Consider the following 26,024-nt stretch of genomic DNA (forward strand, 5'->3'; position numbering starts at 1 on the left):
AGAAATCATTTTAAAAAGGTATGTTTGGGGATGGGGGGGTATATCTTGAAATGCTCTAATACAATAAAAACCCCAAATAATTGTGGGACCCTACACATCCACTCAGATTTTAAAATGTAGCTTCTATTTGTATGTATTACTGCTTGTGAGTGGAATAAATGTGCAAAACTGTTTGAAATAACCATCAATGTTACTATATAGAGGAAGGTTTGCATCAGTAATTAATAAAGCTGAATTGGAAATAATCTCTTCTGGATTGTTGCCTGTAAAAAGCTATAAAGATCCATTTTTCTTTTCCCCTTCAGTTTCTGATATGAAGGATTTTGGCAAAAGATTGTAATTGAAATTACCCCTATCTATGTGACAGGATTCTTTTTTCCCTTAAATCTACCTCCAAATTAATTTTAGATGAACATTTTTTTCACCCAATGCAAAATCCAGTACAATGCAGTTCTTATATTATTATGCTACAAAGAAACACATAGAGCTAGTTTGATCTAGTGGTGAAGGCACCAGGCTAGGAACCAGAAGACTGTGAGTTTTAGTCCCGCCTTAGGCACGAAAGCCAGTTGAGTAACTTGGGGCCAGTCACTCTCTCTCAGCCCAACTCACTTCACAGGGTTATTTGGTGTGGGGAAAATAGGAGGAGGAAAGAGTACTAGGTATGTTCACTGCCTTGAGATATTTATAAAAATAATAAAGGCAGGATTAAAAAAAATCTAAAAAAAACCCACAATAAAATAAAGGCTATTGTTGGAAACATAGGAGAAGAAATAGGAAATTGGAAACTGGAAAACACACCACTGATTCTGAAATAAAGGCTGTTAAGGCTTCATGCCTGTAAAGAGTTTAGCTTCACATTTAGATGTGTTTGACAGAAGGTTGCTACACTCCTACTTTTGTTAGTGGCATTCTTAATCTTACAGATTATCCCATAATTCCAGCTTCCTTTTGCAATTCCTCTAGTACTAGGTGAGGGGAAATTTGAGAGGTTTTTGAAACAACAGCAACAGCCATACTAAAGGATAATCATCCCTGCCTAGGATTACAACAAGAAGAAGAAAAACCACCGCAAGAGTCAAATGAGTCAGTTGTAAATAGCACAATGCAACGAGAGGCAAAAGTCGATCTACTGAAGCCCGTTAACGGAATCCAGTAGCCAAGCATCTTTCAGCACCAGCTTTGGTGAACAGCACCACTGAGCTTCCACAGCCGCTAGATGGCAATAGCTTCAAGACCTACCTTTTCAGAAAATACACTGATCCCTTTCAACCATATCCAGACAAATTATAGAAAAGCTAACACATTTCCTGCATAATAGCTGGCTACTGTTGTGTCCCAGACTAATATTAAAAATAATTACATGCTTCATATAGAAATAAATGATAGTGTAGTGTGGTGAGGTATAACAGCTTTATTAGCCAGATTTGGGAATCGATGTATTACTCACATTCAAGTTAGGCAACCTGAACAAAATATGTTCTAGGCTCATCCAAGGTCTCTTCTGCAATTCATTCATGGGTTGAACACCCCCTTTTAATTTGCACTCTCAGAAGTGATGCCTCACTAAACCAAATTTCCTGAGCTCTTGACAGCTAACACAGTATTCTGGCTGTTGGAGAAATACTTTAAAAGTTTAAATGGTTTACTCTGTAGAGCAGAAATATGTTTTATTTGAATATAGCCTTCCTCATTTAATGTCGCCCAATATCATTCCTTGCTTAATGTTCTTCATTTTTAATTCCAAAATAAATTAAAAGTTTGGCAATGGAAAGTCAGATGCAGTTATGCTTCATAAAAGCTAAGGAAAATAGCATTAGGCCTCTTGCAAATTTGAAACTCCCAAAAGGAATGTTTCCCCATTCAGATAATATATTTCCAGTGCATCCTTGGAAAACGGTTACCAATCTATGCAATACTGATGTGTATACATGAATTTAGACCTGAATATAAATGTAAATGAGTAAAAATGAAGACATATCAATTAAAAAAAAAATAGTGGTGATAGAACTATAGGATAGTGTTTGCTTGTACTCTTCCTATTCATAATCTCCAGTATATATCAGGAATATAAAAATAGTGGGGAACCTTCTTTATGCTTGTAGGCTCCCCACTTAATTAGCAGACCTAAATTTTTTAGCACTATACTTGCACAGAACTGAAAAGGATATCAAATGCAGCCATTATTCCTCAACATGGAGAGAGTAATGAGAGTACAATTTACTTCTTTTAAAAAATAGTTGCTCAGCCAAATAAATAGACAATTTTAATAGAAATAATAAGGAAACACCAAAAAAATATGTTACCTAGTAGGAATCCTGAAGTCTACTTTGGTACCTAATTTGTAAGCAACTTGTAAAGATGTGGAACCCACTACGCGTTGGATAATTCCTCTGGAAGCAGCTTTGTCAAGCTGGAACTGTGAAATTAAGTCATAGCCTAAAGTAAGGAATACAAATATTTGAGAAAAAAATTAAACCATGAAATTATGTAGTTAGACCTGGGTTTTTTCCCCTATTATTTCTTTTGACATGTTTTTGTTTCTGTTTAATTCAACATTGCTGCTGTTCAAAATTCAATTCAAAATAGTTACTTTTTTAATAGTTTGGGATTTTTAAAAATAATGTTGTGTATCACCTTGAAAATCATAAATTATGGTATAATTAAATTATATATATAACAGCTTCTTTTAGCCACATGTACTTACAAGAAGTAAAAATAAACAGTCCTCAAAAAGATGTTCCATAATAGCTCATATGAAGGAAGTTATATGTAGTAACTTGCATTTACTTGCCTGGTAGGTCATCCTGGCCAATCCTGGTTGATGGACAGAGGTCAGTCTTCATGTTGGAACTGAATGTTATTGGAAACCCTGCAATAAGATTAGACATACTGTAGTTATCTCTGTCCATTTTGCTGATGGATGGTCTATGACCCAGAGCAATCTCCTTACAGGGAGCTCCAGAAAACTAATGCAACTTAATTATTTAGGATCATGTATAAAAACTTCAAGTACAAAAAAGGTTATACTTTATACAGCTAAAACCAAGACAAGCTATATTCATAAAAGTCAAATGATGCTAGAGATGAGATAGATATATACTGTAGAAAGCAGTGGAGAATCTCAGCTCTCTTCCTGCTGTTTCTGAAGATCATCTGTCTTCCCTGAGGTAGGTTTGTAATAGAAAGAGTTCTGTAGTGCAGAGTTATTTGTGGTTTGGATAACTTTAAAATGTTTTTACCTAGACAGTTAGTGAAGTTCATATCTATGCTAAATTTAAAATAAACATGCACCAACTCTGCTTTTGTAAAACCAGCCAAGCTTTTAACTTTCTTCCCTTTTCCTTTGATATTTCAGATGTTCTTACTCTTTCTTTCCCCGTGTTTGATTATACAACATGCTAAGTAACATGAAGGGCAAGTGTGGGAATCATAACTGAAGGTCTCCTGCAAGAACAAACAGCCATTTCACTCTCTCTAAAGCACCACTGTGTGTGTGTGGAAAGAAAAAAAAAATCACAGCCTATTTAGTATACCACCCTAACCCTCCCTAAAGAACCAAAAAGGAAAACTAAACATTGGTTCCAGTTAGCTGTAGAGTTCAACCTATGCACTGTTTCAAGCCAAGTTGGGAAATGCCTCTGGAGGCTGGAAGAAAGAGTTACACAGTTTGAAAGGAGAATTTTTTCCTGCCCACAAAAAGCGTCTTGTCTATTCCAAGAAATTTTCTTAAAGAGGGTTGATCACATTATATTTCTAAAGCGACCTTCTCAGATTTAGCATAATCAGTTAGATAGAAATTTGAGTATTTGTAGTACCAACACATCTGGCAGTAATAAACTAAGGAAGGCTCTCCTAGAGAAGCAATGATCACTCTTAATGGTTTGACCACTTTTGCTTGGATAGTACTTGGAGATGTGTGTGTGCACGCACGCAACAACTTCTATTAGGATATTAATGTTCATATTTTTCAGACCTTACGTTAATCTAGTGATTCTGACTCAATTCTATTCATATCCTCTCCAAATTGTTCCAATATATTATTTTGTCATATCTATTCTGAAATCTTTCATTTCAAAAATCTAATATGTTTCTTTTTTTTTTTTTTAATGTAGTAGTAAAACAGAAAAATGTGTCACAACTGAGAGATTGGTGGAAAAGTCAGTCATCCAAAAAAACTCTATGTTCCCCAAATTCTACTGTTTGTTTTTCTTTCTCATTCATTGTGCAATAAGAATAACCTAGACCTGTGGCTAATCAAACTAGTCTCTTACATATACCTGAATACTACAGAACCATTTTGATTAGCGAACATTTAGTTAGTGTAATGAAGTAGACTCTTACTCGTTTGCCCTTGAACAGTAGCTGATGTCAGAATCTCCAGAAAGCAACTAACATAAAAGAGAAATTGATACTGCCTGCAAGGAAAAAAAGACCTGTTAAACATGAAAGTAGGCTGCCTAATAGTATTTTATATTTTTATTTCAGAGTCATGCACATACTGTATGTAATTTAAATGATTCCATAACATAAACCTTCTTAAAACATTTCAGGTCTATATCATTTTATTTCCCCATACAACAGAATGTTTGAGTTGGCGTCATTCTCTCAAACATCCTTTCTTACACATATGTAACTGCCATAAGGAAAGAAAAGCAACAACGGAGAGTTCAGCTTGCATAGACTGCTTTGAATGCATTCCACTGAACTTTCTCCATTTTTAGAGAGTGCTATCTTTTAGAAATACATTGGATTGCTTACCAGCTGTTCTTCATGTTTCCACCTTATCTTGAGTTGTAGACTATACAATTATTTTGGTTTTTGTTCCCATTAAAGAAAGGTTCAAAGTGCCCCAGAGTCTCTCTGCCCTCCTGCAGGACATCTGTAGAGGAATGGGTGTCACACCTCTGAGATGGTTTTAATAATCCTGATGAAAAGTGGAGGTGGGCACTAGGCAAGCTTACGTGTTCTAGAGCGGAAGGGAGGGAGAGAGGATTTTGGCTGGGATAGACAAAGAGGAAAGGAGCAGCAGGGATGGGTGGTGGATTTGAGTAGAAACTTTGGGTTAGCAATACTACCTAGCAAGTGGTGGGAAGAGAACAAGAGGAGGGACTAAAAGGAGAACATGAAGGGTTGGTGCCTGGAACTGACCCAATAAAGTGTATGTATATTTTGGCACATCTACTATTCAGGGTAAATTTAAACACTTGAGAAAAAAGGAACTTTTCATTTCTCACTGACTCTCTAATGAGGCAGCCACTCCTGCAGTGGAGGAATTTTGCTGAACAGAATCAGGCAATTTATGCAGGATTCATAGCTGAAATATGAATCTCACCAAATAATAATACAGATAATCTAGATCAGTTTTCTGCCACAGCTGGTTAATAACTCTCTTTGGGTTAACTATATTTTAAGTATACAAAACTGTGGCCTGCTGACATTTCTGTGTAGCTGGAAAAAGCAAGAATTCTACAGCTGAGGAATTAAATACCGCTTGGATGGATAGAAATGATCTAAAGAAAGCAGTTAGGTTAATATTACTTTGTACAATATTCATGAGTACTAGATAAAATAATTTGGAAGAGAAGCTGGTACACTGAGCAGTGGCTATCCAAGTATACTGAAGGACACAGTAAAGAGAAGTGCCCAGAGCTTTGTTTATAATGGAAAGTTGTTCCATTCCCAGGTTCTCTTTCAGGGAAGCTGAAATGTAGGTGGAATTAGCACTAGTACAATGGAATATTTTTCCCTATGGCATCTTCAACTTGATCTATGTAACTTCAGGTTACATAGATAAATAACTGTTTTAGGTCTCAGTAGGTGGCAGTACCTGGTTGTTCTTATCTAAGTTCAAAAGCTAAACAGAATGGATCTGTTTAGAACAGAGGTCCCCAAACTCTTCAGCTCATTGAGCCCTTCATGAAGTTTCAGATTGTTCATCGACCCCCAAACATTTATTATATGAAAATAATTTAATAAATACTACTTTAACTAATAGTACTATGAATAACAACAAACAACAACATCGAGCCCTCGGAGAGTCCCATCCAGCCTTGGGGGTCAATATTGGCCACTTTGGAGAACCCTGGTTTAGAACTTGGGTTGAAATCCACCAGGAGAATCCCAGGCCTATACACTAGACTGGAAAGTTGAAACATTTTCTGAAGAAGGAAATGGCAAACCCTGTTGCCAAGATAATTGCATGGGTGTGCCCATGAAGTCACCAAGAGTCCACCTTGACTCAAAAGAGATTTTGAAATCTTTTCATGATCCTTTTCATGTCCTTCAAATCTACGTAAGATAATTGCCTCTGTGACAACAGCATAGGAATCTTTGTCACTGGATTTCTGGCAGGGCCAGCCTTGAAATGAAACGATGAAGTGGCAACGTTCATTATTTAATTTATTACCATTGTATTTTTATTCTGAAGGAGAAGCGATGACAGGATTTTTCAGTTTCAGATGTTAAAAGGGGTGTGTGCATATTTGGAAAGGTGGGAAGAAACATTGTTTCCTGCAGTGATTCAAGAATGTCCCAATGTTTTTGGGAAGAAGGCTGGGAGAGTGGGAGGCAGAGGTGAGAAATAAAGTCATTTCTTGCTGAAAACTGCTCTTAAATATAGCAGGAAACTTTCAATAGAAGCATCGAGATATTATAAACCAGTGGAAAGTAAATAATTTAGAAAAGCCTCACCCTGCAAGCCCCAGGGTATATGACAGAGAAGGACTCCTCTGTTAATACCCAGCCAGAATACAATATCATGTGATTGGAGCAAGCATGTCCTGGCTCTTGTGCTCTGCTAGAAAGATAAAACATCAAGCATCGCATTGGAGAAAAGGGAGTGTAGATTTACCTGGCATAATGTCTCCTTTTTCTTCATTAATGGTATGTGAGTGCTTGAGAAAATGAAACTAGAGTTCTCTGAAGAGGCTAGAATTACATGCTGGTGTTTTTAAAAGTCTAGTTTCCATCTTAATGGTTTGGCTTGAGCCACAATATTACTCTTGGCTGTACTTTCTCTGCAATAACAAGGAGATCTCAATCTGCTTTATAGGGATGGGTTTCTAAGAATTCTAACATTGGAAAGCACCATATGGTCTTTGAATTTAACCCCCTGGTCCATGTAGAAATCTAAATGAAAGCACCTTTGACAGATAGCTGACTATCCTCTGCTTGAACACAGCCCATAAAATGGAGACTACCACCTCTTTGGGTAATGGGTTCCACTGCTGAATGACTCTTAAATATTTTATAACATTATGTTGGCATCAATACCTTCTTGTAACTTAAGCCCATTATTCTGTGTACTGTGCTCTAGAATAATGAGAATATGTCTTGTCTTTCTTCCATGGGGCATCTTTTCAGTAATTTGAGCAGTGCTATAATATGCCTCCCCAATCTCCTCTTCTCAAGGCTAAATATCCCCAGCTGCTTCAATCTCTTTTCATAGCTTCTGGATCATCCTCACTACCCTTCTCTGAACCTTTCCAGTTTTGCTGAACCTTTCTTAAAGTGTGGCATTCACAGCTGGATACATTAAAGATGGGGGTCTGACTAAAGCAGAATCAAGCAAACAAATTGCTGTGATTTGGAAACGGCTGATGCAGCTTAAAACTGCACTGGTCTTTTTGCAGACCAGTCACATTGCTGACTCATATTCAACTTCAATCAATTACCTTTCCACAAAAGTTTTCCCAAGTACTATTCCCAAGCTAGGCATCTCCCATCCTATATTGGTGCTTATGACTTTTGTTTTGTAAGTGAAGAACTTTGCATTTGGAAATCCATTTCTCTAATATATCAAAATTGTTTTGAATGTTATTTCTATCTTCTGGAATATTAATTACTCCACCCAATTCTGAGTCATCTGAAACACTTCCTCCTGTGATTACATGAGTTGAACATGTATTTATATTCATAAATTCTAAACAGTATAGGGGCCAGGACCGATCTATGTGGCAGCCCATTCAATAGCTCTTTCCAAACTAATGAGGAACCATTGATTATGACATTCAATCTACTTAGGAATCTACTTCATTGTCATGACATCCAATTTGATAATCTTGATTTAGCTGCTAATTTTATTTCATGGTATATTTTGTCAAAGACTTAGCTGAAATCAAGATATATTACACCTATTACATTCCTACAATCTATTTACCCATTTAAAAAAATGGGAGAAAATTAATACCACAAGAGTTGTGCAAGATTGTGTTACTAAATATGCATCAGGCAGTCCCAACTTCATGAGACTGAAGTGATGACTGGGACAGTATCTTGTACTTTTCTTTGGGATTCTGATAAAATGGACAGGGTGCCCTTATGAGCTGTGCCACCTGTAGTCTCGATCTATTTCCATCCTTGCTCCTCCACGTAGCTGGGGGAAGTGTGGTTAGCTGAGTCCAGAAGGTTGTTAATGCCTCTCAGAGAGAAGGCACTGTTTCAGCTGCCTTTAAAGAGGCACTGGTGTACCCCCTTCTGAACACAGCTACATTGGATAATAACTGTCCAGTCCACTTTGAGAAAGTGGGGTTACTCCAACTCCAGAGCACCCTAGAAGAATAGATTATCTGGTAGAATTAGTTGCTTTCATGGATGACACCTGTCAGGACCTGGATGTTAGAAATGGATCACTCTTGATCCTATTTAACCTTTCATCAGCCTTTGATACCAGTGACCATGGTATCCTTCTATTAGGATTGGCGATTGGAGCCATTGTTTTACAGTGGTTCCACTCCTTCCTAAGCAGATGGTTCCAGTCAATGGCATTGGGGGAGGAGAGGTTGTCCCTTTGGGTGCTTTTTCTTGGGGTTTCACAGGGATGCATTCACCCATCCATGTTACTTAACATCTATATGAAACCATTGATAGAGATAATCCATCAGTTTGGGGTGAGTTGTCATTAGTACTCAGTTACACATTGCCACCCTGGGATGAGCCAGAGATGCAATCGAGGCCTTGATTCAATGTCTGGAGACCATGCTGCTCTCAATGAGATAAAATAAACTAAGACTGTATCCAAGCAAGACTGAGTTGTTGTTTGTCTAGAGGTCAACTAGTTCTCTTTCTGCTGTGGTTGCCACTCTGAATGGGGTGGATCTTCCCAAAGGAGCAGAACTGCAACTTGGGTGTCCCCCCTGGACAAACAGCTACTGTTTGATGGGCAAGGGGAGGTCATAGCCAGGACGGCCTTCACCCAACTTTAGCAGGTGTGCTAGTTCCAACACCACCTACAGCAAGAGGAGCTAGCAATGATAATGCATGTCCTCATCACCACCTGCATGGCCTACTGCAGTGTGTTCTACTTGGAACTATCTTTGAAGAATAATTGAAGCAAAATGAAGCAATCCACATATTTACAGGTGACATTTATTACTGCCAAGCATTGCACTAGCTACCAATAGGTGTTCAGGTGCAATTCAGAGTATTGCCTGTGATGTCTAATGAAATAGATTATCTCCTAGGTACCTGCAGAGCACCTTCTCTAGGCAGAACCAACCCACCCAACCTGCTCAGCCTAGATGGGAATACTTAGATTCCTGACCTAAAAGGAAGGTTATTAGTATGGGTGTGGAGATTGTGTTGGTGATAGATTCCACTCTATGAAACAGCTTCCCTCACAGGTCAGACCAGCTCTGGCTTTATTTTAAGGATAATGAAAATGGAGTTATTCTGAAGGATCTTTGAAAGTTGATGTTGCCTTCAATGTACAGTTTTTTAAAATCCTTTATTGTAGTTTGATTCTGTTTTTACTTGTTCTGCTGTATGTTTTTTTGTTGTAAAGTGTCAGGAATCTTCTGATTCTAGTGGTAAATAAATTAGAGAGATATTAATAAATAAAAATGCTCACCATGGCGGTATGGCTGGTGATTAAGGAGAGCCTGATGTTGCAGAAAGGGGGTGTGAAAGGGGCAGACAGTTGATAGCAGGACCCTTCTCTACTACCCAATTGTCTCTCACTGCAGCCCAACAAATTCTTGGGAAGGGAATACCATAAACTCCCTCAACCGCAAGGCTTTTTCTATTAACTTCAGTAATGAATATAACTCTGTGGAAGCATTTCTTTTTTTGTGCCAATTCTATTTTTATTCACAGCAGATTATATTACCCTTATTTATAGTAAGTGTCAGCAGTTAGTAGCTTGCGGGCTGAACAGAGATTTTTTAAGATTGCCATCTGGTTTCCCCCATCCCTTCTTACGTTCTCCACACTATTTAAAACAACTCAGAAGAAAGAAGAGATGATGTGGGAGGGAAATCAGGAAATCTCTCCATTGTGCGCTTTAGATGTGATACAACTGAAGATGAACAACTCACCCATCATTGCCCAAAGAATATACCCTCATATTGCTTCCTTTTAAACAGCTGTTTTCACTGTGGATTTTGCAGATCTTTCAGTTCTAAAAAATACATAAAATCATGATCATGTCCTTCTAGAGACCATGCATGGCAACTGAGGAAAAATGTATTTTAATTTAAAAATGGATCTGTCAAACATTTCCATAGCAAATGGGCCCTTGGCTCTAACCCACTTTTCCTGTTCACTTTTCAAGTGAAGACAAAGTGAAGATACTAAGAATAGGATAAGTTATATACAAACTTCAGTCATTACTTACTCTTTATTTCTAAAGTTCAAGACTGCCAAAAAAAAAAGTCCAGTTAAGGACTACAAAAATTTCACAGCTATTTAGTTCCACAAGAATTCATCCTGAAATTAATTCTAATTTCACTGTTTCAGAATTGCTGTGATTTTCTCTTATTCATGCTACCTCCTATGGTGTCTTCTCATGCAGTGTGTTTCTTCTTATATTTTTATCTCTCTCCCCACCCCACACCCCACCCTGGTACATTTTATGTACAGTATATGTGTATGATTTTTTAAAAAAATATCAACAAAATATTGGAATCTGTGTTTCCTAGCATAGGACTTTTGTTCTGGTATTAAACTGTTTGAATAATTTTCCAATATTTGTTGTTGTTGCTGTCATTATGCCTTCCTCAGCCTAATTTTAATTTGTTTATTTACTGATCCTGTACATAGCTTTGAGGCAGATGATATTTTTACCACACACACCAACAAGGCCTGCTGTGCTGCCTCATTGTGGCAGGGGGATGTTTCAGGGAGGGATGAGTGAAAGTTGTTGGGAGTGTATGCCAAGAGTGCATATTCCCAGTAGGTCACCCATGGTATTGAAGGTCATCCCAGCTTCCCAACTAAAGCAAGCAGGCACCTACATTGGGCAGCAGTGATGCAGGAAGATGCTGGAGGCAGATGATTACTTTAGTAACAATGGCAACGGCATCAATTCATACTGCACAGGAAAAGGCAATGGTAAACCACTCCTGTATTTTCACCAAGAAAACCACTTGGGTATAAAATATAAAATGATCGATGATATAGTGCTGGAGGTTGGGCCTCTCAGGTCAGATGGCACTAAATATGCTACTAAGGAAGAGCTAAGGATCTTTTGGAGTACTAATGATGTTTATGGCATGGCTAGATTAAAGCCATACAGGAAAAGAAAATCCAGGGACTTCCGGTGAGGATTATGGCGAACAAGATGATCCCAAAGGAGCAAGGACAGCACCGTGGCCGAGATCAGCAGCCAGACAGTCAATTCTGGCTGGCAAAATCTCTCCAGAGGAAGAAGAGATTGTGAGATCGCCCACATGTACTCTGGACAGCTGCTCCTCATGAGCAGACTGCAGGAATTGAGGTTTTTGATCAACTTGTGAGTTGAGAGGCTAGGAATCAAGGGATAACCCTTTAATATGATGATCATCAAGTTTGTGCTCCAAGTACTGATGCAGAAGAAGAGGAAGTTGATGAGTTTTATGATCAGGTTCTATTTGAAATTGACAGAACATGCAAGCAAGATGTGCTACTTGTGATTGGAGACTGGAATGCCAAAGTTGGAAACATTAAGAAGGAAAATGTAATTGGATTCTATGGTTTAAGAAACTGAAATGAAGCAGGAGAACAACCTGTCAATTTTTGCCATTGACACTTTTGAACTTTGGTGTTGGAGAATGAAACTGGCTGATGTCTTAATAATTAAAAGGGATATACAAATAGCAAACCAGAAGAGTGACTTGGATAATTTTCCCATACTGAATTTACAAAAGAGACCTGTTAGTTTTGGAGGATTTTGTGACAAAGAAAAAATGAAAAGAAATCAAGTTCTAGGACATTATTTGAAGGGATTAAAGATCAAGATTGTTAAAAATAAAAGTAAGGAATATATAGTTAGTTTGTTTGATCAAGGTTAAAATAGATATGTTGTTATCTCTTGTAATCCTTAATGGATTTTTGCTGATCAGGACTGAATGACAAGGCTTTAAGGACTTGTTTATAGATAAGAGATGAGACATGGGATGAAATGAATATATTTGTTGTATTTTAAGAGAAGGTGATAATTACTAAAATTGTTTATACTTGTTGTGATGAAGGGGGAAGTCATTTCTTTATAGATTTCCTTTCTTTTTCTTTACTATATTCTTATTTTTTATTTCTTTCCTATTTTTCTTTCTATTTTTTTCTTTCCTGCACTTTCTATTTCTTCTTTTTACTCTTATTTTTTAGTTTGTATTAGTTTTTATCTTATTTGTAATCTTTAATAAAATTATTATTTTAAAAAAAGGAAAACAAAATCCATAGCTGCAAAGACAGAATTATAATGGAAACATGGAACATAAGAAGTATGAACATGGGAAAGCGCAAACACAGTGAAAGATGAAATGAAATGACTAAAAATTGACATCTTAGGCATCAGAAAATTGAGCTGGATTGGGATTGGACACTTTCAATCAGAAGATCACACTGTTTATTACTTAGGACATGAAAAACAAAGAAGGAATGGTATTGCTTTTATAGTTAAGAAGTGTATAGCAAGAAGAGTACTTGGCTACAATGCAATCAATTAGATTTCATGGATAACCCTTTAATATGATGATCATCAAGTTTGTGCTCCAAGTACTGATGCAGAAGAAGAGGAAGTTGATGAGTTTTATGATCAGGTTCTATTTGAAATTGACAGAACATGCAAGCAAGATGTGCTACTTGTGATTGGAGACTGGAATGCCAAAGTTGGAAACATTAAGAAGGAAAATGTAATTGGATTCTATGGTTTAAGAAACTGAAATGAAGCAGGAGAACAACCTGTCAATTTTTGCCATTGACACTTTTGAACTTTGGTGTTGGAGAAGACCCCTGAAAATACCACGGACAGCCAAGAAAACCATCAAGTGGATCATTGAACAAATCAACCCAGAGTTCTCACTCAAGGCAAAAGTGATCATGCTCAAATTATTCTACTTTAGACACATTACGCGAAGGCCCAGCTCCCTGGAGAAGGGTCTAATGCTGGGAAAAGTGGAAGGACAGAGAAGAGGATGACCAGCAACAAAGTGGATGGCCTCAATTACATAGGTGATAAGTGGACTGTTAGAAGACCTGAAGCACCCAAGTTAGGGATAGATCGTCATGGAGAAATTGTCTGTGTGGTTGCTAAGACTCAACATCAACTTGATAGCACATAATCAATCAAGCATTTTTAAGCAACTGAAACTGAAATATTTAAAATGGAAAGTTCAAAATAAGAACTCCTTTCATTATCCTTGACCATTAATTATTGTACAGATAAAAGGATTGCAATCTCTTTTGACAAAATGTTCAGACTCAAACATTGACAAATCCCAGGAAGAATACAGTTCCAAAACTGGAACGTACCCACTGAAGCATATATTTCCATAAATAGTGCATTTATAACTTAGGTTTCATGCTACATTTTAATTTAGACTTCACTTCAATTTGGTAATAGGTCAGGCTGATTAAAAAATGATAGTGGAGAATGTTTTGTTTTTTCCTGATTGCAAACAATATATATATATATCATGGCCCTAAAGCAAGTCTCCTTTTTGTTGAGCTCCTGATGAGGTATTAACATGAAGCATGAATATGTGTAACAGTCTAAGTCAAGTCTAAGGCCTATGAATAGAGTGACCACTCCCTGCTGCTCTTTCTTCTTCAGTACATTTAGAAAAGGTGACAACAAGGAGGATTTGTGAAAGATGAGCCAAAGCTGGGCTAGTTCCAAATCAGCTGCACTGAAAGATGTTGAATGAACTCAGCAGGGAGTAGTTGTAGAACAATCTTGCAACCCTGAAAACTCAAAAATGAACTTTGGTGCTAGTGTTATTGAAGACATGTATTTTACACTGTTTTCACAAAACAAAATAAATGCTGCCAAAGATCAGAGACACAACCTTGGAGAACTCTGAAGACCGCAATAATAGGACTATGGAGGATGCGGTGCCAGTTCCCAGCTTAGGAGATGGTCATTTTTTCCTCTTTACAATGCTTAGCACAAAACCAGCTGCAGATACAAGAGAATGTTCCCAAATGAAGGCTGAATTCGTCACCAAAAACATACAATAGATGTATGTAATTTTGCACAGGAATGAACTATGCCTTAATATTGTTTGAGAGATTAAAAGATTTTCTTTTCAATAAAATAGCCAGATATATTGAGCTCTTTTAGGACAAATTCACATCCAGTTTAGTGCTCAAATAAAAATTGGGGGAGACAAGAAAAGAGTTTCAGAGATACTATGTGGGGAGCCACTAATACCTACATAGTTCTATCATTAGCTAAGAGGCGGATGGAGTCTTAGCTGCGGTAATACTGTTAAACTGTGCAAATTAATGGCCAATATTATTTGTGCTGTTGCCCTTTTAGTTGATTATTCAATCTGGTTTTTAAAATAGAAAAATAAAAGTAAAGTAAATGAAAATGACTCTGCCCCATTGGGTTCCTAAAATTGTTGCCAATGATCAACACTGCTAGAAATTTTTGGTTAATTGTAACAAGAGTAAGGGGTTGGGTGTGTTTGTTTACCTGAGTTATTTATACTAAAACTCATAATCCACTTTTCAGTTAAAAGATTCTTAAACGAAAGTAAAAGGAAGAGCAATTAAACCAGGATTCTAGTACAAGCAGAGATAAGCCAGCCATTTTCTCAACAAACAGGAGCAATAAAATCCTGGAATATTTGAAGATTGAAAGCTTGCCTGAAAACAGCATGCTTAAACATAGGCTATAAAGAATTGTTCTGGAATTGTTTTGGAACACCCATAGTTCTTTTCTAGCTGCTACAGCCAATTATGCCTAAAAGAAAACCCAAAGCAACTCATCACTGCCAAGTAGAATACATATTAGAAAAGTTGCTTCTTTGGATAAGCCAGAGGCAGGCTGCAAAGAGATATAAAGGGAAGAACGACACTTTAAATTTAGCTGGATACAAACAAGAAATCAGAAATTTTGCAATACAATATTGGTATTATATACCCATGGTAAATAGGGGCCACATTCTGATCCTGATGAAGTTCCCAAGTGTCTCCCATGTCAGCCCTCCTTATAACACTCAATGGTCCTATTGAAAGTTTCAAGGGAAAACTAACCATGACAAGAATTTTTGTTCTAATAAGCGTAGTTGGGGCATCACCAGAAACAGTGAATCTGTATCTGAAATTCAGGAGCAGACCTAGATGCCAGAGGACCAATTAACTGTAAATCTTCTCTTTGTAGAGGTAAAATATTGCTCACCTAGAATTGCCACCATTTCTGCAATTAGCCTTGTTTTATGACCTCCCAACTTGCATCATTCCTTTAGTGTTTCTTCATATCATCACACTCAGTCATTCAAAAAGGTGCAACTGCCACACCTTGTTCAGATGGAGAGGAGTATTATGAATGTACCAGTAGCAAACTACTCCATAATTCTGGACAACTTACTCCAGCAATTTCATACATGTACTAAAGAGCATGAGAGAAAAATTAAATGTGTACAGCATACCACAAGAAATATATTTAGTTTATAACTACAGCTTCCAAGAATTGTTCTTGTTCTCAGTGGAAGTTCTATAATACTTGTATAAATCACCTTGCACAACTGCCAGAAAAGATAATCTATGCAAGCTTCTGCTGTTACATCACCCCATGATAATCTTTTTAGAAACAGAGCATAACAAAACATTATGACTATAAGAAGTGGTTCCCACAGAACCAATCTTAAAAATACTTGAGGAAATAAAATGGTGGGAAGTACATTGTTCAGATTAGTTCTGTTTTGTCATGTTGGAAATAAAAAGGATCAAAATGAAAACTATCTTTATGGAGGCCATTTCTATCAAGGAAATAGTTTTGTTTTCTTATTTTTGTTTTAGTTTGGACACATCACTTATGACTACATTGGAATAATGCAGAGGATGCTAATCATTTTGAAAAGTAATCTGTCATTGGTGATGGTTTGTGCCAGAGAAATGAAATCATTCAGTGGGTGGTGAACGAGCAGGAGTTCGTAACAGGTTTGTCCTAGGTTTTGTTCTTAATTAAAATAAGTTGGAGATTTCAATTAGATCACAACTGCTAATTATAGTATAGTTAACTCTTTTCTGTAAGGAAAACACAACATATACACCTTCCTTCCATCCATCCAACCATCCTGGTATATTTATTTTTCAATGCTTAAGCTGAAGATCTCTTGCGCATGCATACATGAGCCAGTGTTTCAGATACGCATATCTTAATCTCATGCTAACTTTAAAAAAATATACTTTTCTGCCTGCCTTTCCAGACAACACATGAAAATGTTTCCAATGTTCTGATGAGAAAACAGTGTCTAATTGTGATGGCCACCATTCTGTTAGCCTTTGGAAGGCTTTAAAAACTTGGCTGTTCCCTCAGGCTTTAGGGCCAGGATGTTAGTGCAGCTCAATTTGTGTGTTTTGTCCTGCACTAATCAAGGAGCTGGATATTTGTACTTCTTGTCTTTTATTGTTCTTTTTACTATTTACTTACTATTTTTATATGCAAATATTTGGTTTCCTACCTTCGTTAGCCACCCAGAGTTATTTGTTAAAGATAGGTAGCTCTACAAATTGAATGGAGGTTTGAAACCGACATTCTCTTGCAATTTAAAAGAGGACTTTTTAAAAATGATGTACCAGTGGTATATGACACCAGAGAAATTGTCTCAGTTGTATAAAGGTACTTCTAATCACTGTTGGAAATGTGAAAAACATGAAAGGACATTTTATCATGCATGGTGGACTTGTGAAAAAGCAAAAAGATACTGGATACAAATATACATGGTGATGCAAAGAGTTTTAAATATTAACCTTCAGATAAAACTGGAACTTTTCTTATTAGGATTATGGACGGTCAGCTAAAAAGGACTACTGGGTTTATATAAGGTAACTGCAGTGAGGCTATTATACACACAAAGATGGAAGACTACAGAAACACCCATAATGGCAGAATGAATCGTGAAGCTGAAGGAGTTTGCAGAAATGGCTAAATTGACTTGTTTGATTAAGGAGGGAACTACAATTAATGTTATAAAAGTTAACCCTTTATGGATTTCTTGCTGAAAATGGATAAAAATGAACTGGTGATTTCGGGACTTATTGATTGAAAAGCTTTATTTAGGGTAAGAAGGGAACCTATATGTAATTTGGGAGGGTGGGGATGGTAATTACTGTGTCTGTAACTGCTGCAAAGAAGATTGGAAGTTGCTTGTTTAAATACCTTTTTCTTGTTGTTATCTTTCACTTTTTCTTTTGCTCTTTTATATTTTCTTTCTTGTCCTACTTCTTCTTTTCTGTTTCTGTAGTTTTCTAATCTATGTAAAATCTTCTTATAATAAAAATTACTTGCCCCCAAAAATGAATGAATGAATGAATGAATGAATGAATGAATAAATGAATGAATAAATAAATAAATAAATAAATAAATAAATAAATAAATCTGCCAGTCTTCTATCAGGTGATCAGTGAAGATAGCCAGAAAAATCCTTATGTAGCTCTGAAGGCCCATGAAAGAGAACTGTAGCTTTTGAGGATAGATTCAGACTGTTTAGGCAACATCTTATTGTCCCCACCGACACCCCAAAGGCAACTATAATTGTATACAACTTTATCACTACAGGGAGACCAAGTAAAAAGGAGAACAAGATTTCGTTACTCTTGTTAATTATGCCATACATGCTACTCTTACTGATATTCTTTCATCTCCACTCCTATGAATATAAGAATATCAATCTCATTTTAATCTTATCTAGTTCATGGAGAACATCTCTCCTGCCTTTTTCCCCCTTCCCCCCTTCTCCTTCAGTTTAATGAAATAGGGTTTGTTTTTCAGTTTTCTTTAAAAGAAGGAGAGAATTTTGGTGAAAATTTTACAGACGGAGGTTGTGTTTATGCGTATTTAGCTACAAGGAGCCTGGGGATATTCAAAATCTTGTCTTTCACTAGACAGTCATCTCTCTGACTATCTGCAACTTTCCTGGCTTCCATTTGACCTGAAGGAAAGATCTCATGAAGGAATTCCTCCTTTTAGACTTTTTCAGATTGTGGTGTAGCCAGTTAGGGAAGCTTCAGAATAATGGAAAAAATGGAACAGGATGTAATAACACCAGCAGTAAAAACAGCCCCCAAATATTACCTTTGGAAATAAGTTATAAAAAAGAGAATCCTCTTTCAAAGGGAAAAAGCATCTAAGAAATTGTAAGAAATTTTGGCCCAATATTCACCTACACAATCCTACACAAAAGTTATTTGTTTGTGGCTCAGATCACACACAAATCCCATTGACTAAATCATGTATGGTTGCCTTGAGAGATGCATATTCATAAGCAGCCTTCACTTTTCTTGGCAGAAAATCCTCCCCAAGCTGCTGCATCAAATACCCAGAGACTAGGTTCACCATGCTAAGCTGAAACCAAACAAACTGTGACATGGCTTATCATAATTGAGGCTGTGCTGGTTGAGCCTTTGGAAAGAGGCCTTTTGGCTGGATCCCCTGTGGCTTCAGCGTGCACTGGTGAGACTACTTGGCGATAAGAGAGTTCTCAGGCTGAACCAGCATTGTTTGGGATTTGCACCATGCCCTAAGATCACTGTTTTTGCTGTGATTATGGTTTATAGCATCAGCTATTTATTGCCATGCTTCCAGGAGTCTGAAATAATGTTAATATATGTTTGAACTTCAGATATTTTTACCAAATAAAATTACATTTAAAATTACCTTATTAAAAAACAAACCAAAAAAATTCTAAAGGTATCACTAATGCATGTTTCAAACCTTAAAATGTTATACATCTGATCATTATGTTGATCCACACTCAAAATTTCTGGCTAACCAAAACAATGCCCTTGCTTCAGCAAAAGTCTAATCTGCAGAAATTAGCCTTTTATAGCAGGAAGAGAAACATTACCATATAATAACATGATCTGCAGATAAACTCCTCTTAAAACCCCAGAAGCCAGATTGAATATATAATTTGTCAATTTTATCCATAAATGAGCTACATTATATGTGTTTACTACTTTCATTTTGTTAGCTAACAAAACGGAAGAAGGATTAGAGAGTTTACCTTGTATTCCAATCCCAATTATGTACGCAGAAGGCATATTTAGCATTGTATTAGTATTTCAAAACAAGTTCAACTTTCTAATCTAATATAAATTAAAGGCATAGTGCCCTGCAGGTGTTTTGAGTGTAAATGCACTAAGAACAAGTCTTTGAACCTCAGAGCAATTAAATGATACTTCTGTCAAACACTGAAAATATTAAATTCAGGAAATTATGAGTCAGAGATCAGCATAGATTGACACAACATTATGCAGTTAAGAATAATGGAATAGAAGAATGAAAGAAGGTTCCCAACAAAATCAAGTAAAGAGAAGCTAATGAATGTGTGATGCTCAAAGACCAAACATATAGACTATTGAGAATTGGATCCAGTTACTTTACTTAATATATTTTCCAAATAAATTGCTTCTGCCAGAAGCCAAACACACGTAATATTTCTTACTCCTCATTTTAAAGTGTACCTTTAAAATACTTCAGCTTCATGTTGCAACCACTGGCCGTAATGTCTGAGTGAGGTTCCAGAGGTACCCTACTTTTACCCCAATGTTCTTTGGAGGCCTTGGTGCATTGAGAATAATATTGCCACATGTTATTCCAGCCAAATCTATCTGAACACATGTGAGAATAGAGGATCAAAACACATTATGGACATGATCAGGATTCCTCCTGTCACTGGTTCAGTCATATATCTTTCCTTTTATCCCAGCTAACTTCTAGAAATTCTCAAGTTTAGTATTTCTATAATAGGTTATATCTTCATCATGTGTTTTTCATATCATCTGACCTAGATACGATCCAAAATAGCTGATACTTCCAGGACTATCATATAGGTGCCATCTCTTTTCTCCTGTTTGGTTTTTGTTTGCTTTAGTAGAAGCTGCTGTCCAATTAAATGGGTAATATTACATTTATCATCTCTAGTCTTTGCATCTGTATTACAAAATCCTTGAGGTCTTTGTAGGTAATTCTACTTTACCTACATAATGGCCATGTGATATCAATTAGATCAGTGTCCTTAACTTTTTTTTTTGAGATTAACATTTTTATTGTGATATGTAAAAAGCACAGTTAAAATACAAACCAGAAAGTATGGCAAAGAAAGAAGATAGAACTAAAAGAAAAAGACAAAAATCTAAAATAGTAAAAGTAGATAGAAAAATGAAACAGAAAGTGACTTCCGACTATCTCCAATACAGATATAAATAGAAATTTTAAAAAGATTAATCTCTTACCACTAATTAATCCAAATTCACATTATTTCTATCAGCACAAACCATCTAATCATTAAATCCCACCTTTTCCCACACAGTGTCCTTAACTTTTTGAAGTCGGTAAGCGGGATTCATGTTTTGAGATCATCTCATGTGAGCTAAAAAAAAAGAGGCTACAAGAAGGCTGAGTGGGAATTTGTCAGGTCACAAAAAAGCTGCCACTGTGAGTATTGCCAATCATAAAACCCACTTATCAGAAGGCAGCAATGGTTTGTAGTTCTCCAGAGTACGTATTATAAATCCCCATATTAACTCAACATTTTTATTAGCTAAGAATGCTTATGGGGCCTCCAAGGGCATTTCTGAAATAAAAATGAAAAGCTTTGCAGCATGTCAGCTTTTTTTAAAAAAGTGGTTAATTTTTTTTTTTTAATTAATAGGTAGACTAAGGCAAGGGGACAGGGGGACACCAAGAGCATTTTGGCATCTCCAAGTGTTACTTTGGTGATCTAGAGTTAGATGCAGGGAGTGGCTGTATTCACAAAGCCTCTTAATTCATAGTTCTGAAGCCTGGTTCTCTGAATTAATCCAATTACTTGGGTTTTCACAACCTACCAAATCATAAATTAACCCCTCTGTCTATGGATTAATTCCCCAGTTGAAGTCCAGCTTCCAACCATGTTCCAACTATTGCACCATGTTTATTGAGACTTCCTAATATAAAGAGCTCCTTGGTGCTCATTCTTTAAAACAGGAGAACTTTCATTCACCCTCTGTATGTAAGTCAGAATTGATTTTGCCTCCCACCTTTCCTGCAAAAATAATGCCATTTTGGCTATATAAACATTAAGAAATGTAGGAAATGATTTAAAAAGAGAGAAACTTTTAAAACATTGAAATGCACGTAAAAGGCACCACAACAGATGTATCTTCCTTCCTTCAAACGAATACATTTCAATATTTGAAAATGATGGAAAGTGTTATATTATTCTTCTATTCACTTCCTGGTTGCTGTATTATTTCAGTTACAATCATTTCAAATGAGAATGAACACAGCTGGTCCGAGGTTCAGCAGAATATTATGTCTCCCATACACTTAAATCCAGGTGGATCATAATCTTTTGGGGTGCCTAGCCAGAAAATTCATTTTAAGTAGAGAGCATTCAAATTTTAAAACTTTGCAGCACAGAATATCAGGACCATATATGTTATTAAATAATTGACTTGTTGCAGTGTTGTATCATCATTATATTTTATTTGTAAGTTAAGGCAAAGCATATACCTTCTGCCTGTTACCAACTGAGGGCCAAATTAAGCAAATTCCTCATGGTGATTTCTTCCATCTCCATTTTCCACCTTGGTCTTAGGTACTTATTTATGTAACCCTTGGACTGTCCATGGAGACAGCTCCCTGAAAGAAATCTGTTCTCTGTTTATTTTTTATGGAGGATTGCACTTTTATAGAACATAACCTGTCCCATTTTCCATGTTGTATCTTTGAGACATTTCCTTTTTAGCTGTTATTAAGACTTGTGTTAGTGCTGTTCTTGTCTTTTTAAACATATTTTGCATTTTTGCCAAGTGCATAATTCAACTTTCCTTTACACGTAAATATTATTTCATTTAACCACTCTTCTAATCACATGAGTCATTCATCTGATGGCTACACACTGAATTTAATTTATGTGTTGACTAGTTTCCAGAAGCATGAGATAACTCTTCATACCTGAGAATTCTCCAGTAAACGCAGGGAGTGATGTTCTTTTGATGATGCAATACCATGAGAAATTGCTATGAATAAAAAGGACTCATGTGAAATACACTGGCTTGCCTACCACAGCTTTCTCCTTGGCCTCCAACTATGCTGGACCTCAACTCCCATAACTCTCAGTCAACCTTTGACATGCATGCTGGGAATTAAGGAATTAATTTAGGAACTAATATAGAGTTAACACCTCTAGAGGGCACCAGATTAGAGATAGCGACTCTATTTTGACTGCCTGAAATGGATTATAAGGTCTCTAAATGCAAGGATTTTATTTTGTTCTTCAGCCATCCATTTCTTAGACTTTTATCTTTCTTTAAAATATTCATCATATTTGCTAGGAGGTTTCAAAAATGTTTTAAAAGCTGAAGAAACTTCATATTTAGTGCTCCAGCTTTGGCTTGGATTATGAATGATGTAATCAGAAGTCTGAAAAGATTTTCAGTAACCTGGATCTGTCTGTCCACAAAGACACAAAATGGGAATTGCTCTTTGAATTTGGCCTATAAATTATCTTCCAGCTGATGTAAAATCTAACTGATGCATGATATAAATTCTTTAACAACAATTCAGTGCTAGAATTCAGTATTATTTTCCTTTATTAGACTATAGTCTCCATTTTCTTTGCAGGTAAATCAATAAATAATTTGAACCGGCTTTTTTATTCCACAGAGCACACACTTTTAACACTCTTGCTTAATCTACTAGAATGCCTGATAGTCAAACGGAACTAAAAAATAACTCTTACAGTAAAATTATATATCCCATATCAATGTCAGCCCAAAGTATTTCAGATGGATTCTTACAGCTGAGGCATGTAGCATGAAATAAATAATGTATTGGCTGACTCCATCCTCAGCATTAAAAGACATGATGGAGTAGAAATGCTAGATCATAATGCTAAGGTGTATTTAATGTATAATAAGTTTAAATCATTGTAAATAATACTTGGGCCTTAGTGCAGGTAAGTGTTGAGTGCGTCAATTTGTGACAAACAGTAATGAGACTGACAAAAGATTGGTAGTGACTTTCCCCTACCAGCTGTTCCCTTTTTGCCAATAATATGATATTTAAAAAGTAGAAGAAATGTACAGTAACTGATTGCTCTTCCTTAATAGAAATTTCTTTCTCCATTAAAGTTAGGGGTGCAATATGACTTTTAAATTATATTTATTCCAAAATTATATTTATTCCATTAAACTCTACTAAAAATTTTAAACTCTCAGCTGGGCCTTCTCCTGCCTTTAAGTTCAGGGAACAAAATAAAACTGGTGTTGTTAAAAGATTTATGTGCTGGCTCACTTGGATTCACTGGGTGAGCTTGAGCAAGTCAGTATTCTCAACCTAATTGACTTGTTCTGCAGTAGGAATAATTGTGACCGACTTCATTGAAGTGTCTTAAACATCTAAGGAGAAGCAATGCACATTGCAAAAGAGTGCTCAGATTTACAAATAATAATAAATCATGGCACATGTATAGGGAGGCCATGAACAAAAAGAAATAATGGGAATTGTGCACAAATTATATTATAAATGTATTGTTATGGATTAAGTTTTACTTGTGGGTGGTAAATTAAGATAATGTATCATTACAAGTTAAGCAACCTATGCATATTGCTTCATACTTTAACTAATTTTAATCACCAATCATAGCACCTGCTAGACAAGTTCAAACGCAAAGACAACACGTTCTGAAATTTGCATATGGAAGTATTATTTAGGCTGCAATCATACACATTTACCTGGAAATCATTCTCACTGAAATCAATAGGATTTTGTTCCACCTAGATATGCATAGGATTAACTTCTAAATTTTAACTTTAAAACAATTCTTTTGAAAGCAAGCTCTGTTTATTTCAATAGAATTTAAATGCTTAGAATCCCAAGTTTCATCACTGCTGTTTTTGAGTTCACCGTTTATACTTTCACGCCAGGGCAATTTCTCAACTTCCTTATGTTGTAGAAATAGTGTCATTTCTAATATTTCTCTTGTGGTATGAACAATTAGGAATGATTATAAACTATAATGAAGTTTCATTTTCTGATTTGTGTCAGGAACATTGCCATCGTTTTAGTTGAAAGCAATATATCCAAGGCCTATAAAATTGCTTTTATAGGCAGCAAATATTAAGGCTTTAAGAGAACTCATTATATCTGGGAAGTGTTTTATATATCTTTAGAACTAAAATATTAAAACCACCATAATGAATGCATATTAAACAGGTTTGTTTTCTCCTTAATTCTGAACACCTGCGTGAATTTGCATGGAAGGTCTAGAAATGGTACTTTGCATTGCATCCTGAGCCTCATAAACCCAACCTGGACAGATACAAAGGACTCCCTAGGAATGTGCAGCTTTGAGGAAAACTTAATGGTGAGGAATTGGCTGCAGGGTTTGTTCATGCTAATGAGGTTCAGACACGTTCTAATCATCAGGCTGCCACCCTGGAAACCAGCACGGTGGAAATGTGCAGAAGCCACAGTTAGACATAATGATACAGGATAACAGCCCATATGAATTAAGCTTTTATTGCTCTACTGAGATCTCTCACACGAGTCAGCCTAATGATGATATAATTTGGAGTTGAGTTGGCCTATCATTAGTTTATTTTTACTATAGAAAGTTGAGTGAGGGATTATGTTTGACTCTAATTATAAAAGTATTAAAGATTACCAGCTTCTAAAACTGCCAGAAGAAAAGAATGGTTACTTTGAATGTAATTACTTGGACTGGCAGACTGTATCGTGCCAAAGAAATTGTAGAAAGCACAGCCTTTTGAAGGAAGAATAGGGGGAAGGAGGGAGTGAGGGAAGGAAGGAAAGAAGGAAAAGAAAGAATTTTGCTCGGAATTGTATTTCATTGTATCAAGGCGTCGCTTGGAATACTTGAACCATATGATGGAACTACCCACAGATGCACTTAAATGATTTGGTTTTCCAGTTAAAATTATAACTGACCTACTTTGGTTTGTGTTTGCTTGAGCACTGCTGATAATAAAATTGTGCAGTGTCAGTAACATGGTGAGAGTTTATAAATAAAATGTACTGATTGTGTCTAAGCCTAGCAAAAATAGGAGCAATTGAGAAGTGAGTAAGAAAAATGCTTCAAGGCATATGAAGATTTCACTATGAAGAGAGATTGTTTAAAAAATATAGTTGATGTGTAATAAGGGTAATAAAAAAAGATACCATGAAGAGAAATGGAGAGTTCCTTATTATAGTTTTCAGTCTCATTCAGTTTCTTTTTTCTCTCTTCTAGTTTCTAATATTTTTCAGTCTTTATATTTTTTCCTGATGTCTTTCCACTTGGTCCTATTTATAAATGGAAGCAAGGAGGGTTTACAAGGATAGAAAGGTATAGAAAATTATTAGGAATGTTGTTAGTGCAAACTAGATTTGGCTAGTTTACTTTTCTCACTCTTATCTCATGCCTTTAATCTTTTTGCTCATTATTTCTTACTCCTTTTCTGCCCTTTATGTAATGCCACTTACTCCAAACAGAAATAATATGATGGATATGTGTGTGTGATGTAACATTATAGTTACTTAGATGCAGATGTTTTATAGCTCAACATTGCTCCATCTTTTCTCCATAGGAAAGGAACTAATGTAAACA

The 26,024-nt window shown here is 36.2% G+C and overlaps 1 protein-coding gene across 1 annotated transcript in view; it reads right to left on the reverse strand.

Annotated features, from left to right (window-relative positions):
• Positions 1-2,912, reverse strand: part of COL9A1 (collagen type IX alpha 1 chain) — an 82,826-nt gene extending 79,914 nt beyond the window's left edge. The window contains exons 1-2 of the mRNA XM_025171103.1: positions 2,795-2,912; positions 2,307-2,439 (exon numbers count right to left, since the gene is read on the reverse strand). Of these exons, the coding sequence (XP_025026871.1) occupies positions 2,307-2,439; positions 2,795-2,912 (251 nt within the window). The remainder of the gene's footprint in view (positions 1-2,306; positions 2,440-2,794) is intronic.
• Positions 2,913-26,024: the final 23,112 nt, after the last annotated feature.

The sequence above is a fragment of the Python bivittatus genome, unplaced genomic scaffold (genome assembly GCF_059951505.1).
Source record: "Python bivittatus isolate LINGU-HERP-01145 unplaced genomic scaffold, Pbiv_v1 ctg000020_np1212, whole genome shotgun sequence".
NCBI lineage: Eukaryota > Metazoa > Chordata > Lepidosauria > Squamata > Pythonidae > Python > Python bivittatus.